Source organism: Rousettus aegyptiacus, unplaced genomic scaffold, assembly GCF_014176215.1.
Source record: "Rousettus aegyptiacus isolate mRouAeg1 unplaced genomic scaffold, mRouAeg1.p scaffold_m13_p_8, whole genome shotgun sequence".
Classification (NCBI taxonomy): domain Eukaryota; kingdom Metazoa; phylum Chordata; class Mammalia; order Chiroptera; family Pteropodidae; genus Rousettus; species Rousettus aegyptiacus.
In genome coordinates this window covers 26,990,346-27,009,688 of record NW_023416311.1, presented here as the reverse complement: position 1 = coordinate 27,009,688, position 19,343 = coordinate 26,990,346, and the positions used below count along the sequence as shown (strand labels likewise).

At 33.8% G+C, this 19,343-nt stretch overlaps 1 protein-coding gene and 3 pseudogenes across 1 annotated transcript in view; 2 read left to right on the top strand and 2 right to left on the bottom strand.

Annotated features, from left to right (window-relative positions):
• BAZ1B (bromodomain adjacent to zinc finger domain 1B) overlaps positions 1-19,343 on the bottom strand; it is a 60,497-nt gene that overhangs the window by 23,814 nt on the left and 17,340 nt on the right. Inside the window, exons 5-9 of the mRNA XM_036225363.1 lie at positions 16,817-16,938; positions 14,545-14,742; positions 5,763-7,464; positions 1,619-1,757; positions 729-862 (exon numbers count right to left, since the gene is read on the bottom strand). Of these exons, the coding sequence (XP_036081256.1) occupies positions 729-862; positions 1,619-1,757; positions 5,763-7,464; positions 14,545-14,742; positions 16,817-16,938 (2,295 nt within the window). The remainder of the gene's footprint in view (positions 1-728; positions 863-1,618; positions 1,758-5,762; positions 7,465-14,544; positions 14,743-16,816; positions 16,939-19,343) is intronic.
• Positions 1,101-1,219, top strand: LOC118607465 (annotated as a pseudogene).
• Positions 2,288-2,407, bottom strand: LOC118607262 (annotated as a pseudogene).
• LOC118607068 lies at positions 16,544-16,662 on the top strand (annotated as a pseudogene).

Here is a 19,343-nt window from a genome sequence, read left to right as displayed (position 1 = left end):
GTGTTGTTCAAAGGTCAATACACACACACAAACACACACACATACTCTATATATACCTCAAGATAAAATATTCACACATATACATTTAGAAAAGTCTATTTCTGCATTTATTTTACCAATTGAGCATATCCATGTAACCAGAACCTAGATCAGTAAACAGGATATCAGTGCCCCTTCACGACCCCTTTCTCATTTTTTAGTTAGATATTTGTTGTTTTATCTCACTAGAATTTGAGGTAAATGACATTTAGAACCTTATATGTCTTTTTTGCAATCTTGCACATGAAAAATTGGTAGGCACATAGAGATGCTCCATAAATACTGAATAAATGAATTCTAAAAGGAGAAGAAGACATATAACTGCCTTAATGGCGCCCCCTACCTCAAGTCTAGCCCTTCAGGGACCTACAAAGAGATTTTTGAGGGACAAAGTTTGAAAACTACTCATATAAAATCTAATACAAGTATTAGAGATGTTTAGGTATTAAATTTTATATGAGTATTTTTCATGCTCTTTATTTTTCACATTTTGACTGGAACAAAGTAGGTAATCAAAATGTTAGTTTCCTCCCTTCTTTCTGTACATTTCACGCCCATCCACCCCACTCGAATACATCTACCTAAGAAGGCAATAAAGAAATTCTGCAAATGGAAAAGGTGAAAGAAGAAAGACAGTTCTAACATTTACCATACTTGAGCAGGGTAAAATAACTAATAGATATACATACTGCGGGGACAGTAATCCTCATCAGGAGAATCAGCATGGTCTTTGCGGTGATGGCTGAATCGGTAGTCAATGCTGTCATGCACCCAGCCTTTTTCAATGAACAATCCTGGAACTTCATCTGAGAAGAGCCAGTATCTACAAATCACAACCACATATTAATAACATAATAATAAATCATGAGCATAGAATGACTTTACTGTATGGGAAGACGATTACAGAATATTACTGAATATTCTGAAATATACAAAGTATAAAGTAAAGCAAAGAACACTAAAATTTTTGACATTCGAGACTTAATATCTGTAATTTTTATACCTTCTAATATTTCTTTACTTCAGCTTCCATACATCGTATGTATTTAAAATGCATTGCTTTCCACAGCCATGCCACTCTGAATAAGCCTGATCCCGTCTGATCTTGGAAGCTAAGAAGGGTCGGGCCTGGTTAGTACTTGGATGAGAGACCACCTAGGAAGACTAGGTGCTGTAGGAGCAAAAAACTGATTGATTAATTAATTAATTAAGGGATTGTAAGTTGACAGATTATAAGGTCCTTGCAATCTGTGAGGTCAACCAAGGATTGCCTCACCTAAAAAAAAAAAAATTAAAAAAATAAAATGAAATGCATTGCCATTTTTAAAAACCTCTATTTGGCTTATGTTTCACCAATCACTATAATTTAAGTTTCATATTTGTGGTATCTTCAAGGACAGGATCATGTCCTATTTATCTTTATGACCCTAGCATCTGGATAGTAAATATTCAATAAATGTGATGAACAATTGTTTCCAAAATCCATGAACAGAAAAATTTGTCTATTCTTAGTAAAGTTTCATAACTAGAAAAACATAAAGGCCCTACAAGATGACAAAAAATAAATTTAATGACTTACCTATTATGGTTTCGATCTGTACCAATAGGAGTCCTACGCATGACAAGTTTAGCTTTGGCAATTCCCTCTTGGAATGCCTTCTCAGCAGCTGCTTTGTGTTTTCGTATTCGTTCTTCTTCAGCTTCACGTTCAAGTTTCACTGTTAAAGATAAAAAGAATCAACTAGATTTTTTTTTCTAGTAAATTCTATTCTATCTAGTCCTCCTATGTATTTTGAATTTTGGTGATATCACAGCCATCAATGTAAAAATCTTTCTCTCCAAAATGTAATATATTAATTTAAGTAATTAAGTTGACTTTATTAGTAATTTTAAATATAATCTTAAGTGGAATTAATTGAAAGATTTTATGATAGGGCCAGTCATAGGATCCTCAAAATGATCAGGATGGATAAAACAATAGGCATTTCAAAATAAAACAAATTTCAGCCTTGAGAAACTTGATAGTAAATTCAGCTTATTAGCCCTGGTAACAAGAAAAAAGAATTGAGAAAGCAAAAACAGGGAAAAACTGGTGAATAATAATTACTGCCTATCAAATATTATTTTTTAAGTTATTTAGCAAGTTACTACGTTTTTTTTGTTTGTTTTCTAGGTGAGGCAACCCTTGGTTGACCTCACAAATTCCAAGGACCTTGTCAGCTTACAATCCCTTATTTTTTATTTTTTACGCCTACAGCACCTGGTCTTCTTAGGCGGTCTTCCATCCAAGTACTAACCAGGCCCGACCTTGCTTAAGCTTCCAAGATCATATGGGATCGGGCTTGTTCAGGGTGGCATGGCTGTAGACTACTAGTGTTAATATTTTAAACAGTTTTAATCAATTTATTTTTTACCATTTATTGAATGGATTTATCCTATCCCAACAGAAATTTCCCCGAACAAAAAACTCAATTAAACACCTACAATATGATGAGACTCTAGAAAATATAACAATCTAACAGTATTACTTTAAAAAAGTTAAGACAAATTTCATTTATTTAAATCCAACATGGCATGTTACCTTTAATAAACAATTTTCTAGCCTGAATGAAACTATGCTCACAATAATGATTTCAGTAAAGATCAGTACACAAAGGTAAATAATGGCTGAATCACAGTAAAGAAAAAGCTCCTTCCTCTGCAGCTACAAACAAACTAGGGCAAGTCATCAAAAGACCAAATTTAATGCAGAAGTTACAGCACCAAACTAGATATGAAAGCCCTGAACTCTAATTCAAATACTAGTATTGACAAAATATTAATATTCTTTACCCCATTTCTCTATCAATAGAATATTGTCTGCCTTTCTCTTATGTTAACTATAATACACAGTCACACTTCAGAAACTCAAGAAGAAATCATTATATTTCAGGTAAAACACAGCTGAAGTATGATATAAAAACCTCCATGCTGTTTATGCAATACAATTATACGGCCTTTCAAACTGGCAAGTACATATATACACATACAGTGTGCATCCATATGTAAAAACATTTCAATGGCCATTAGTGGTATAACCTAAAGTCTGTTTTAAAAGAAGTAATATTACATATTTCCTAATGAAAGAACTACTCAAGTAAAGTTGTTTGACTTAAAACCTCTCACATAATTTAAGACTATTTCTAGATATCTGTCTGTCTAATCCTGAGCATCCAACTTTGACAAGTAAATGGTTTTTAACATCTTCATTTCATAAGCTGGTAACTTTCCTAAAGTTGGAAACTGATCAAAATAGTTCATAGCCTTAAAAAAAAAAAAAACTAATATACTTTGTAGGTTTACTGTAAGGTAATAGCAATTCTGAAAGTATTTTTGTGTACATTGTTAAGACTGACCAAATAAGTAAATATTGATATGGATGAATGCCAGGGTTCTCAGGATACTAGAAGAGAGATACAAACACAGAATAAAGAACAGCAAAGTAGAACCCTTGGGTGTTAAGCTCTATTTAAAATAAATTTAACAGAAGTACCAACTTTATATTCTGAAAACTATTGTTTAAAGAAATTAAAAATCTAAATAAATGGAAAACATCTCATATTCATGGATCAGAAGACAAAATATCATTAAGATGGCAATAGATCTATTAGATCTATAGATCTAATCTACAGATCCCAAAATTAATCTATAGATTCAAAACAACCTCTATCAGAATCCTAGGTGGCTTCTTTGTAGAAACTAACAAGCTAATTCTAAAATTAGTGTGGAAGTGCAATGGACCCAGAACACTCAACAATCTTTACAGAGAATAAGTTACATTTCCCAACTTCAAAAACTATTACAAAGCAAAGGTCATCAAGACACTGTAATATGGTATAAGAATAGACATACAGATCAGTGGAATAGAATTGAGCGTCCAGAAACATATCGATACATCTATAGTCAAATGATTTTTGACAAAGACGCCAAGATCATTCAATGGGGAAAAGAATAATCTTTTCAACAAATGATAATGGGATATCACTGGATAGTGACAAGCAAAAGAATGAGGTTAGACCTTTACCTCATACCATATACAAAAATTAACTTAAAATGAATCAAAAACCTAAAGGTAAGAGCTAACACTATAAAACTTTTAAAAGAAAACAGGAGTAAATCTTCATGACCTTGGATTTGGCAATGGATTCCTAGATATGACACCAAAATCGCAAGCGACCAAAGAAAAAAAATAAACTGGACTTCATCAAAGTTTAAAAATTTGTGCTTCAGTGGACACTATCAGGAAAGTAAAACAACAGTGCATAAAATAGGTGAAAATATTTGCAGGTCATATATCTCACAGGAAAGGGTTTTGTATCTAGTTTACATAAAGAAACTTACCTCAATAAAACAAGACAATCCAATTTGAAAATGGGCAAAAGATATGAATTAAAATTTCTCCAAAGAAGATATACAAATGACCAGTAGGCACATGAAAAGATGCTAGAAATCATTAGTCATCAAAGAAACGCATATCAAAACCACAATGAGATACCAATTAGCAACCACTAAGATGGTTATAATCCACAAGTCACATAATAACAAGTATTGGTACAGATGCAGACAAGTGGAGAAATGAGAACGAACCCTCATACATTACTCATAGGAATGTAAAATTGTGCAGTCACTTTGAAAAAGTCTGGCAGTTCCTCAGTTAAACAGTTACAATAAGACCAAGCAATTACATTCCTAGGAATCCCAAGAGAAATGAAAAGATATATCCATACAAAAGCTTGTACACCAATGCTCATAGCAGCATTATTCCTAATAGCCAAAAAGGTGGAAGCAAACCAAATGTCCATCAGTGATGAATGAACAAAATGTGGTATATCCAAACAATAGAATATTATTTTGCTATTAAAAAGAACGAAGTACTGTTGAAACACACTATAATATGGATGAACCTTGAAGACATTGTAAATGAAAGAAACCAGTCATAAAAGACTACATATTTATTAAATGACTCCATTTATATGTCAGAACAAGCAAATTTACAGTCATGGTAGTAGACTGGTAGTAGGTGGGGTGATGATAGCTAAAGTACATGGGGCTTCATCTTGAGGTGATAAGAATGTTCTAAAATTGTGAAGGTTACACATATCTGTAACTATTAAAAAATACTAAATTGTGTATCGGAAATGGAAGAACTGCATGGTTTATGAATTATTTAATAAAGCTGTTTATTTAAAGTTTAGATTTCATAGTGCTATCAAAGCCCAAAATTTTTATGTTCTTCTTAATAGGGGAAAAATTAACAACTAAGTTGGCAACTATGCTGAAGGCTTCAAATACCCTGTCACTCAATTGTTACAACAGTCTTTACAAGCATATGATAAACTGAGGCATGAATAAGTAACTTGCCCAGAGGAATACAGCTAGTCAAGGCAAGGTTTTAGCCCGTATTAGCAATTCTCAAGTCATACATTATTTTCACTATGCCTATTTGTGGATTTAATCCAAACCAGAAAACCCAGAAAAGATGTTATCACATGAATCTAAGCCAAACTATAATTAATTATAGAACGTCAGGCTGAATACTCATGCTAGAATATTACATACATAGTAAGGTCTGTGGTATTACATAAACAACTCAATGGTTATGACAAATAAGAGACTCTACCGTTACCTCAGTACTTTTACTACCTTCTAAAGGCTTCCCCTTCTCTCTCAACATGAGCTTTTACCTTTCATTTCTCTCTCTTGGATTTCCCGTTCTTTCTTTGCCTGAATGGCAAGTAGCCGTCTGCTCTTCACAGCACTAATCATGTCTTCAGCTTCCATCTCTACCTGGGGCTCAAACTTCACAACTTCTTTTTTCCTATCAGTTTTGCCTAACCCATTCTCCTCTTTTCCATTTTCCTTATTTCTGGCTTCCATTTCTTTCCGTTTCTGTTTCTCTGCTCTCTTCTTATCATTTTCTTCCTTTAACACAGCAAGCCGTTCCTTCCACAACTCTGCAGACATCTGCTGCCTCGTTTCCATATGGTCTTGCACTGAGTATGTCATGAGAATCCTGTGGCAGAGAGCTGTTAAGATCTGTAGCTTCTCTTCTGATGTTAGTTCAAAAAATTCAGAGGTTTCCAACTTCTCTAGGAACTCATCTTGTACCTCATTGTCCTCAAATGGTGCTGAATCTTTATTATCATCTGTGTCTGAGCCCTCACTTTCCTCCTGAACATCAGATTTGCGTAAGCAGAGTCGCACCAGCTCTGAAACAGAATGCAGAGTCAGAGGGATTTCTGACAGCTTCATTCCCAATTCGCCATAATCTTCTGCTATTTCATCTTGTAATAAGGTCTGTAAGAGGATGACCAACACTCTATTTAAGTATAAAAAGCCACCCTTTTCTGCACTCAAGGCTTCCATAAGGGACACAGCAGTAATAGGATACTGAGCATCCGGTAATAGCAGCCCAGAATAACAGCTCAAGAACTCCACCACCATGGCCACATCCCCAAAGAGTGTGTTGGGCAGCCCTTCAGGAGTATCCACCAATCTAAATGTTGGAAGGTTTTTGCCAGTTAACTCTTGGTCCTCGTACCGCTTCTGTTTTTCTAGTTTCTCAAGCATTTCTTTCTCTCTCCGCTCTTTGGCTTTCTCTTTTAACTTTTCTTTCAGTTCCTCTCGTTTCTTCTTTAAATATTCTTTACGTTGCTCTTCAGACATAGAGGCCCACCTCTTTTTGTGTTCTAGAAGCTCAAAGCGTTTTTGAACAATACTTCGCAATTCTTCCGGGAGACGAGCTCTATCTTCGCTAGAGAGAAGACGAGCTGTTTTGGAGATAACACAGGACAGGGCACTCTTCTTGTCCTCCCTGTCTTTGTTTTCTTTGTAGTAGGCAATAAGGTGTAGGGCAGCAGGAGGCAGATGTTTATGAGGTTTACTAGAAGACCTGGGTGTACCCCCAGAATTCCGTGGGGCTCGTGTCATCTTCTGAGTGCCTTTAGCCATATCCAACAAAGTCATTTGCTTCATTTTGGTTTTAGGAGTCTTCAGGCCCTTTTTTGGAGATTTGGAATTCCCTGTGGATTTCTGTCCATTCAGGATACCTTTGCTTCTGCCCTTTGCTTTTAAAGGTTTGTCATTGTGCTTCCCTGGTTTCTTGGCATGTGGGCCTTTCTTAGGAATGTGAAAGTTAGCATGTAACTTGTTGGGTGACATCATCTTCATCACTTCTTCCAGATGCTCTTCCGGAGATTTGGAATTCTTTGAGTTCTTCACTTTGAGTGGCGAGCCATTCAAAGATTTCTTCAAGTGTACATGACACCATAACTTAGGATTCAGTGGTGAATTCAGAGAAGAGTTGTCCGTCTTGGATTTCTTTGAGGGCTTCCTGTCTGGGGATCCAGTATTTTTCCTCTTAGTAGAAGGGTTGAGAGTCATGTACTAGAATTTAAGAAGAAAAGCAAAATTAATTTTAAAAACTAATTTAAAGAAGCAATATTTTAGCATCCTAGAGGCCCTGTATCTGCTATTAAGGTAAAACTACATATTCATTTTTCTTCACAGATACTATGTCCCTGAAAAAACAAAATATAAATGTTAATGTTTTAGCCATACCAAAATTTTCTTGATACCATCCTTAAAAATCTATCCTCTAATATTAGACATTTTTGCTATGCAACTAACTTTCTGTTTATACACAGATTGGCAGTTCTTAAAATACTTCAAAGAACTATGAACACTTTCTTCAAAAGCATACAAAACTAAGCATACAATTTCAGAGTCCACCCATGGATCCCGGATTAAGGATACTAGATATAGATAACAGCAACACTGTTCTCGAGACAGAACCAGATTTTTATCTTTTAGCCTTTGTTCCAACTGGGGGTATTCTATGCTTTAAAGGAGAAAGTTTACTATTTAAGTATGTTTGTCTAAATTCAGAAGTATATTTCCTTATTAAAAGTATCAGTGAATATACTGACAACAAAAAGCAGTGCAAACAAAAACAAATAAGGGGCCCTAGTGACCCTTGACCTCCTAGTTCCTCAAACTCCCCTTTGTCCTCTACCTACACCTCAGACACTCATTCCCATGAATACATTAACTATAAGCCCTCTAAATTCTCAATTTCATGTAATTCTTTTTGATCATTCCCTCACATCTTTCTAAGTCACACCCTCTAACACCCCAACTCTGCAATCCTTCAATCCCACCAAGACCTTACATCTTTTAATTCTTTCACACTTTCACCATGCTCACTTCCTTGTCCTTACCCGGATTAAATTCCACAGTCAATCACTGTAAGCAATCTTGCATAAAGCTACAGTTCCCTTGTCTCCCTTGCTCTATTATATCTAGTTACTCCTGGCCTGCCCATGTTTGGCTTAAATATAACTAGAATAAAAGATACAATGACAGTGTGTGTTCTTAAATTCATAATCAGGTTCCTCAAACGGGTCCTGAATGCCACCCAGTAATCACAGTGTATTCTCTTAGCCCATTTACTTTCCCACTTTCCTAAGACACACATCCTCTCCTGTCTCCTCAAACACCAACCTTATCCCCATCATATATGTTAATAGGTTAGAACCAGTCAACCAGTCATGAAAATGTTGTTTGTTTAAATGTGTGTTAAAAACAAACAGACAAATACTTGATTTGGATGCTTTAAAGAATACAATTACAAAGAAAAAAAAAAACTGGCAGCTAAAACATAAATGAAATAAAAACCAGCAATGAAAAAGTACAACTAATTTCAAAAAAAGTATTCCTTCAAGTGATAGGAGAAAAGACTAGATAACCTCTAGAACACTTAATTCTAAAAAACTTCAGGTTTTTGAGTGGAAGGAACTAACGATAAGAGCAACATGTAAAGAAGTAATCTAGAGGCAGTGGATAAGACAGGTTACTGTGGAATGAGACAAGGAAACAGCTAAAGACTATGGAATATGAAATTATGAGCCCCTTTAAAAAGGCAATAGGTAAATAACTATTGTGAAATAAATCCCAGGGATGATACAGAACACCTATGCTCTTGTTTGAAGTAAACAAACAGGTATAGTAAAATTTAGTAAGCTGTATTACAATACCAAAGAAGATTTAAACGTTAAGGATATAATCGGAGAAAGAAACTCAGAGAACCAAGGCAGTAGAAGAGGTATAAACAGGGTCTACAATGAATAAGGTGGCTTACACTTAACAAGCCCTTCTTCTGGCTAAGTTCGCTAACTTTAAAGGCCAATCTGCCCTTTAAGAATTACAGGCAATTGCCAGTTATTGTTCTTCTGGCTGGCTGTTTTTGGGTTGTTTCCGCAATTATCATCCTCAGTATGGGCTGACAAACAGGTTTCATAATTTACAGACTATACACACTATCAGTGACTCAGGGATACTATCCCCCAGAAGAAGCAGAATTTCCCAGTTCTCATTACCCAGAAACAAATTTCAAAAGATTAAAGAGAATAAGCAAAAATAACATAAGATTCAAGGACAATAAGAGTACCAAAGAAAACTGTATTTCAAAATGAACCTACAGATCATAGGGTGAGACCCAACACAACCCAGGCAGGAATTAAAGACAAATATGTGTCTCCCAAGAGTTAACCATCCTCTTCAGCTAGTCTTAGAAAAATCTTCAGAGTACAGACAAAATAGACTGATACTTTTTCTAATGCTCAGGATAACAGTTATACTTAAGTCATTCTAAAATGAAACTTATCACTAAATTTCACTAAATAAAAAGTAAGTTTCATTTTTACCATTTAAAATAGATATGTTTTAATAGGGTCTAATATAATTGGGCCACTTCTTAATTTACTGATTATGTTTCTATTTTAAAAGTCACTCAAATTTAGCATAAGTTTCTTTAAATTTCTTCTACTTAGAAGCACTGCATTATGCAAAATGATACAAGAGCTGGTATGGTTTAACCATTAGAGGGTCCAGCTACTCTTTTTTATTTATAAGGTGTGGTTTTTGCCAAGCCACACTGTATAATTCTTTTTCTCTTAAAAATGAAATAAATTAACTCACCCAACCCCCTCCCAACAGGCCAGCTCCCAGCGTGAGCAGTCCTTCAGTAACTGGATCATCTCAGCATAGGGCATGCTGGGCAGTCACAGCCAAATGGGAGCCAGCATGGCTGGACTCAGGGGGATCTGAAAAAGTATAAAACCACTTATGTGCTAAGGATCTCCCCTATTCCCATTCAGTATAAGTAATCTTCTAGAGTAATCCATAGGAAGGGAGAAAAGAACGGACATCTGGATTAGCAGTATTATAGTTTTTGGCAAAAGCCCTTCCTAACTGCTAAACAGGTAAAAAATATCTGTCTCAGCAATATGAGAGGCTGTCAGAAAATATATAATCAAAGAAACAAACTCAGAGAACTAAGGCAGTATAAGAGGTATAAACAGGATCTACAATGAATGAGTCAGCTTACACTTAACAAGCCCTTCTTCTACATTTGTTCCTTGTCACTTGGAACAAACCACCACCACACATAAGGAAATCTAATAAATAAATAAAAATAAATAAATTTCATTTATAGTAGCTCATTCAGATGCTAAATTTAACTTAATAGTAAACAGCAAGAACCCTGAATTAGAAATTTTTGGCTATCTGTGATTCTTCATTCACTGCTCTTGATGGCCCAAGGAATCATGTTAGGAGTTTCAAGGCAACATTCATGTAGTGGGTTTAACTCAGTCTAGATGCCTTTATCTACAAATTTGTGAAATATGTTACTACAAAATATTTTTCAGTATTTTGAAAGTTAATTTTTTAAAGCACTTCTGCTCTCGTCTCCAACTCATATAAACAAACTTCAGAGCCAAAATTTAAAGAAAAATCTTAGGACTCTCAAAATTTATTTGAAACATCAGTTATTAGAAGATAAGAAACATCTCTAAAAATATATAATTATCACTAGTAATGACACAAAATTACATCATGTGTCTCCTGATGTCACTGAGAAAAACATAACATCATTTCTGTGATATTTCTACCAAAAATTCATAGTCTAAATAGAATCATGAAGAAATAAACCCAAATTTAGGGGCGTTTTGCAAAAATTGGCTTGTATTCTTAAAAAATGTCAAGGTTTTTAGAAAACAAAGAAAAACTGAGGGATTATTCCAGATGAAAGGGATTACTCAAGAGACGACATGTAAATATATAATACTATATTTGATCCTATTAAAACCAAAACAAAATTTTTTAATGGATTTTTTTGGATAAATGGCAATAGTATGTTTCAATGTTAATTTACTGATTTTGTTAACTGTACTACAGTTACATTAAAAATATCCTTTTATTTTCTTTCCTTCTTAAATTTAAAAAGGTTAGACAGAAAATACCCTTGTCTTTAGACAACACATATTCAAGTATTTTGTAAAAGGGCATCCTGTCTTATTATCTACTCTCAAATATCTCAGAAAAAAACTATTTGTGTATGTGTGTATATATAGAGAAAATAACAAAACAAATGTAAATGTTAACGTTTGAGGAATCGACTGAAAGAGTACAATCTACTTGAAAGGAAATTCTTTATAGTATTTTTGTCAACTTTTCTATATGAAATTATTTCACAATAAAATTTTTAAAAAATGTATTAGGAACCAAATTAAATCAGTCTAAATTATTTCGGATTCCGAATGTCAAACAAAAGTCTTATTTTCTTGTTACATCTCTATCCAAAAGCTTCCTCACTAGGACACAGCAGTCCAAAATAAGAGTTCAAAGATTACCAAGAGAATAACAAAACACCAGATCTGCATGTACTAGAAGAGAAAATGAACTAAGCCGATTTCATCTAAGATGACAGCTATCACTCAATTACCCTGTAAATCATTTCCCCACGTCATTAATTAGGCCTACAAAAAATTGTTATCCCTAACCTCAACCACGGTTGCATTTTTCTTGAAGAACAGAACTTCTTAAAGAAATGAATTCACTAGCTATGTTCCTATTATAGCTATGCGAAACATCACAAGACATAAAATGAGTAAGAGTACCTGTAATTTATATTCTAGAGTTAACTAGACCACAAACACACCCTCATCATCACACTACGCCCTACTCAGGTAATACTCCAAAATTCTATACCTCTCTTCTCTCGCACCCAAGATCAGCCCTTTCCTAAAACTATTACTCAGAACTTGCTTCCTCTCTCCAGATCTCATCTCTCAACAGTTGTATTCAGCAGCCTACTAGAACATTAAATTCTACAAAAAACAAAGAGAAGACAGACAAAAAAATGTTTTAACCTACTGATTTTGCGATAGGCAGATGATATGTGATCAGCTCTAATTTTCAATGCATTACTTAAAATTTCTTTTAGCTGAGGAAAGAATCCAAAGCACTGTTTTATGGTCTATTCATAATCTTTGTCTTTACTATATTCTGTCCTGGCTGATACCAAAAGGTCTTTAAGAAAATTAATTTTACGAATAAACAAAAAAATACTATGTAAAATTCAGAAAACAAAAATCAGTAAAATATCAAATAGCATTGGGGAATAAGAAATCATTGTTTAAGGTAGGAAAAATAAATAAAAAGACAAGTATGTGCTCTTAATTTTATAGATCAGTATTTTACAAGAGTCCTAATTTCTCTTACTAGGTAGAACCACTGTCATAGCATTTTAGTCTACACAAGCTTGCATGTTCAAACCTCAATCTGAATTACAGCCAAATTTCATTAAGTTAATATTTTAGGCCCTCAATAGGAAATTTGAGTAGCCATTTTCAGAAATTGCTTTTCAAGATATTTCCTGGAACTGTAGTCTCTGGCTCCTACAAAAAGTACAGATCAGTTTTTTTATTCTTATAAACCCCAAAGACCTTTTATCCATAAATTCTTAATCTTTCTCTCATTTAATACACTTGAATCATTAAACTAAAACACATTAAAAGACAACTATAAAATTTAAAGAGGAAAATATTAAAGGACTCAAATGATAACAAGCCTAAAACCCAATCAAAAATGATTTTATATAGGATTCTCATACAATAAAGATAGTTATCTCAAGTTAAAACTACCAAAAAGCTGTATCAATTCAAAAACTTCGGCAATGAAATAACAATGAATTAAATTACCCCTCAATAAATGAAAATATTAAGGAACAAATTTAGATTTACTAAAGTGTCATGGAAAATTTAGTCCTGATCTAGAAAAAAACAATTCCTGAATTTTTTCTTTTTATACAACTAATAAAAATTTAAAGAGCATAATGAAAGATAATGCTTGATCATGCTGATCTCAAATAAGAAAACATGTTAAATGTCAAACTATGGTTAGAGGTCTTTATCAATGTTTGAAGAAATAAAATAATTTCTCAATATTACTTTTGTCATCAAAATCAATTTAAGATATCTGAGGTGATTTAATTACATGACTCAAAATAGCCTTAGCATTTGACAATTAAAAAAAGGGGCGAGGGGTGCTGGAACTCTTAGTTTTAATGGATCGGCAGCCCTCTTCTGCTCCCATTCTAGCCCGGAGACCAAGATGAAAACATCGGTATACAAATAAGCGAATTTACCATCAAAGATGCATAAATACTCTCATAACCTACATTAAAAAAAATCTTACTGGAGAAATCCTGAGATAGAAAAAGACAATTATGGAAATCCAAGGCCAGGGGGTGAATGCATAGTATAGTGGTTAGCACATCTGCTTTACATGCAAAAAGTCCTGGGTTCACGCCCCAGGTGGAGCCTCAACCATACCCCAGGTGTGCCAGGCCCCTGGGGTGCCAGGTGTGTGGAACAAGATGCCTCGCCTTCAGAGATCCAGCCAGTTCTTAAAAGGAGATGGCAACATCCATAGGTCAGGGATGGAAGTGCTGGGGAGAATTAAAGTGGGGGAATCCGAGGCCAATGTCTTAGCTTTTGTCATTCATTTTCTGTTGCTTCTAATTAGACTAGCCTCCATTTCCATCTGGTAAGATTTACACACACAAACACACACGCGCACACACACAAACACACACGCGCGCACACACACCCCATGCAACTTCGGAAGAATGTCTTGAAGATCGAATGAGATAATTAAAGAAAAAAACACGTTTTTAAGAGGGAAATTTAGATTTCCTAGATTTTCTAATAACCTCTCAAAGTAATACTCATTCTAAGTCCTTTTCAAGGATGCCAATACATTTAATCATCTTTTTTGATATACAAAATCAGTTTTCATGTTTAGAAATCAATATTCAAAATATTTTTTGTATTTATACCATACCTCATTCCGAGAAAGATGTGAGGCAAAAAAGCATATGTATTAATTTTTTATATACATAATTATGCAACCATATAGGGGAAATTGTCAATGTGGCCTCTCCTATACAAACCCCCATACATCATAACCTATGTGAGATAAACCTAAAAATTTTTTAATGCATTATGTGCTGTGAGAGTTCAAAATCTGCTATAAATCTAACCTTATTGGAGCCACCTAAGAAAATGAATTCATCTAATATAGTGCTCTATCCTGCTGTCCAAAAATTAACAATGACCTTACCTTGTATGGATCAAGTAAAAAGTCACTGAACTTGCTGGGCAGGGAATATTTCTTCACCAATTCGTCTTCTACCACCCAAGGTGCATTTTCACCAGTGCCAGCCCTTAAGGCATTATGCCGTATAAAATATCGAAGTATCTCCTTATTCGGTGGGCGTTCTGTACGAATCAAGCTGTCCGCTGGCACATTACTGATAATCTAGGTTAACAAATATAAGTAACTCATCACTGGGTAAAAAGCAATTAACCAATGAGAACAAAGATTTATATTCTCTCCAGAAAAATCATAATTCCTTCTATAAAACAGATGAAAGGAAAAGTAGAATTTTCAGACAGAATGTTAAAGGTATCCCTAAGCAATTTGTCAGTATGTATCAAAGTCCGAAGATGTGTATACCCATTGAACCAGCAATTTCCCTTATTAAAATTCAATAAATGGACAGTCATCATCAACTACTTACAAAAGCAAAAAAGGGGAGGAGACTATATAAAGGCATATCATTAAGAGATTCATTTTAAAGTTAAAAGACATCCATGTAATGGACACCATGCAGCCATGGAGGAAAAACATTTCTCAATCAGGACAAATTATCAGAATAATCTACGGTGCTATTAAAATGCAAATGCATGGGCCTCACCCCAAACTTATCAAATCAGAAGAATCTCTGGCAGTAAAACCTGGGAATCTACATGTTTAATAAACTCCCCTGGTGACAATCATATACACTACAACTTGAAAATATTATGTTGGAAAAAAATGTAATGACAATATAGATGCTCACCATATAGCTAATGAAAAAAGCAAGCTACAAAATAATATGAATATTCCTTCAACGCTAACCACCATTAACTACATCTATATTCATCAATTATCATCTCTGAGCATGAGGTTAGAGATATCTTTTTACTTACTTGTATTTTCTATCTTCCTATAAACACTATTTACTACATGTGAAACAAAACAATTTATATTCATCAATAAGAATATAAATGATAACTAAGGAAATGGTTGAGACTCCCTAGAAATGTTTTAACTAGCTACCTTGCTGAATGAAAGGTTAAGAAACCTAGTAAAAAAATATATTTAACGTCCAATTTTCAAATATAAAGAAATCCTAACAATCCAGCTATGTCTTCAGATCACTATGAAACTAGTGAGTCAAAATGGAATAAGACTTGTCAACACTGTGAGGTGGAAAAAAAATAACACTCTAAAGCAGCAAAAGATCTGGGTTATAATCCTTCCCAATCTTGTTTACTAAATTAGGAGCTTTGACAGAATTATTAATTTCTCAGACCTTACCTGTTTCTTCTACAAAACAGTTAACATGAAGAAAAATGTGCAGCTGCCTTCCACACCCAACTGCCCATCCTGCTTCTTTCTAATTAGAAGATTTTACATACAAGTATGTATCTGAAAGTAATATGCCATATTTCATGCAATCTGAGATCTTATTAATAAAAGACATCATTTTATGTACCACTAAGAAAAAAGCTCTTGCCAACTGATTTTAAGATATATGCTAAGACGTTTTTAAAAATATTAAAGATGAACATCTTAGAATCGATAAAAACATAGTGCTCAATTATTTTAAGGGTATTTACTATTTTAGATTAGTAAATCTCCACAGATTCCATGTAAAAGCACAGATTAGTGGTGACTCATTTTCTGTATTTAACTACATTAAAATTGCTCTACGTTTAATTGGGAAGAGCTATTACCTCAGGAAGTCTGTAACCTCTGGAAACAGATTCTTATCTTTCAAACAATCTAAGTTTGAAGCTCAAATGCAAATTATTCTTAACTCTAATAATTCCTATTTTTTTTAAAAAAAGGCATGTAATCTCCTAGGAAAGTAAAAACGATTCAACTTAAAGTTATAATTACTAAGACTAGAAAACCACTCAAAATTTGTTGTAGAAACACAATCGTTTACATTTTTTAGTACGTTTTCTCTGAGAAAACTAGCCCTATAATATTTTCTTAAAAAACATGTACTGTCTACAGCCATGCTACCCTGAACAAGCCTGATCTCGTCTGATCTCAGAAGTTAAGAAGGGTCAGACCTGGTTAGTACTTGGATAGAACACCACGTAGAAAGACCGGGTGCTATGGGTGTAAAAAATAAAAAAAAAAAAATAAGGGATTGTAAGCTGACAAGGTCCTTTGCAATATGTCAAGTCAACCAAAGGTTGCCTCACCTAAAACATAAAAAAATAATAAAATAAAATAACATGTACACGTAAGAGAAAAATATAAAGTGCCAACTAACCTTATCTTCATTTTGTAGTTTCACATCATATTTGTGAGGCAGAAATTTTGGAGGAGCCCATTTCCTTTCTCCTTTTTTTAATGAAGTAGGCAGTTTTCTTGGAGATCTACGTGCTCTGTCATCTAACAATAGAAAATTAGTGAAAAACATAATTCTTTTAATTCTATCCACTTATTCATTAATAACTATTTTACTGAATACCTACTCTGTACCAAGCACTGAATAATGGGGCACCAAGATGAATCATAAAATCCTTACCTTGACTAGCTAAAAGCTAAAGTCTATGGGAGGAGTCAACAATTATAACACAATGTGGTAAATACTGTAATAAAAGTTGGTAAAGAAAAATATTATGAGGAGAGAGAAGCAATGTCTAACAGTCTGGAAAATAAGCAGGAAAGGCCTAGAAAGAATATGATTTGTTCAGATACTGCAAGTAATAAAGTATGGGTGAATGTGATCTAATTAAAGTAAAAAAAAAAAAAATCAGACTAAAGAGTTAAGTAGGGGGCAAATTATAAAGAACCTTGTATACCTTTTAAAGAGATTGGAATTTATCTTGTGGACAGTAGGGAAAGAAAGGATTTTTGGTCTAAATAACCAGATGTACATTTTGGAAAAATCACTAGTGTGAAAAATTAAGAAAATACTTTCAGCAGTTGGAAAATGAATAAAATGGTAAGGCTAAAGATAAGGAAATCACAGACACAATGCTAAATATCTGAATTAATGCTCCTGGAATAGAGAATGAAAGAGCCAAGAGGTATCTAGAGAGACAGATTTGGTAACCAACTAGATGTGGGAATGTTAAAGGTCTCCAAGTTTTCTGCCTTTGGGACCAAATAGATGATGATGTCATTAACTGAGTAAGAAAGTTAAAAAATAGTAGGGTTCTTGTTTACTTGCCTTGGAGAGACAACATAAAGAGATGATCAATTTAGCTTTACATGTGTTAAATTTGAATTGTCTGAGACAAACAAGTGAAAACTAGATCTAAAGTTAAGAAATTAAAATGATCTAGGTTTAGGAATCATCAGCCTATAGACATATTAATAGTTTAAAACTGAGGGCATGAATGAAATACAACAGATTTGTATTAAAAAAAAATAAAAAGGCAGAAACAAAACCCTATGGAAAAAAATCTAAGGACTAGCAGGGGGGAAAAGGTAAAAAACAATGACAGCAACAAAAAAATACCAGAAAAGTAGTTGGAGAACTAAGAGATATGACTGAGACCAACAGTGTTAATTAAATATAACAGAAAAGTAAAACAAAGACTAAGAAATCAGAGGATTTGGCAATTAGGGAGTCACCTATAATCATATTAGGAATAGTTTCAAGTGTAAAGAAGCTGAAGTTAGACTGTACTAGAATAAGAAATAAAGTGATGGTCAGAAAATGGAGAAATAGTCTTAAGAATCTTAGTTTGAATAAATAAGATATAAACAGAACAGAATCAAGGGAGGATATAATTTTTTTTTTAAAGAAAATGGATTTTATAAATCAAAAAGAATCATTAAAAAGAGGGTTAAAAAAACACTGTAGAGTGGAATAATAAAAGTTAATCCAACCCTTGAGAAAATAGGAGGGAATGGGATTCAAAGCACAAGTACCTTGGCCAGGAGGAAAGATAGCTCCCTTCTAAGATGGAGGAACAATACAGAAATTTATAACAGGGAGGTTAAGAACACAGCTGAAAAGTTCCTACCTAATATATATATATTTTTTCCCCCATAAAGTAAAAGGCAGGTCACCTAGTGAGAAAATATTTTGTATACTAGAATTTGTCTATCATTTCTATGAAAATTCTTATCAATTTTTCCCCTGAAAGTATTCAGAGGACATTATAACACTAATTCTTAGCCTGTCCTCCACTCTTTCCACTTACTAGCAATAACATTATACCTCAATAATTAAAAACTAAACTAAGGCACACAACACTCTAAAAAAGAAGCTGAAGCCTAAAACTAGGGGTTCCTGGTACATAATGCTTAAAGCATGAAATTAATAATTGTAATACATCACTGGTAGTCCAATGATCTGATTCTACAAGAAAAGAAGTGTTAGAAGACACAGCATCACCCCAACACCTCACCAAAACATTTTATCAATGTCAAGCCTTGGGAAATATAAGTAATATACATATTAGAGAACTTCAGGATCAAAAAGAGAAAAACTGGAAAACCTAAGATATTAGCATTCATAATACATAGTGAAAAACAAAACTGAAGTATCCATTAACCTGAAACTAAACTAAAAAATAAAAAAATTATTTTAAAAAAAGTGAAATAAAGTGAAATTATCAACAACTGGGGTGGACCAGCTATAACAACAGTATCTAAAGTTTCCTAAGGATGTCCTGATGTCCCTCTAAAACTATCTACACATATGCAAAACATCTGAAAGACACAAAATAGAATGGAAAACAGACAGCATAACACTGTAATGTGAGATTCTAATTCCAACTCTGTAACACTTAAATATGAGATAAAATTATCTGATCCTCTAACAGTCATGGGGAGAGGGA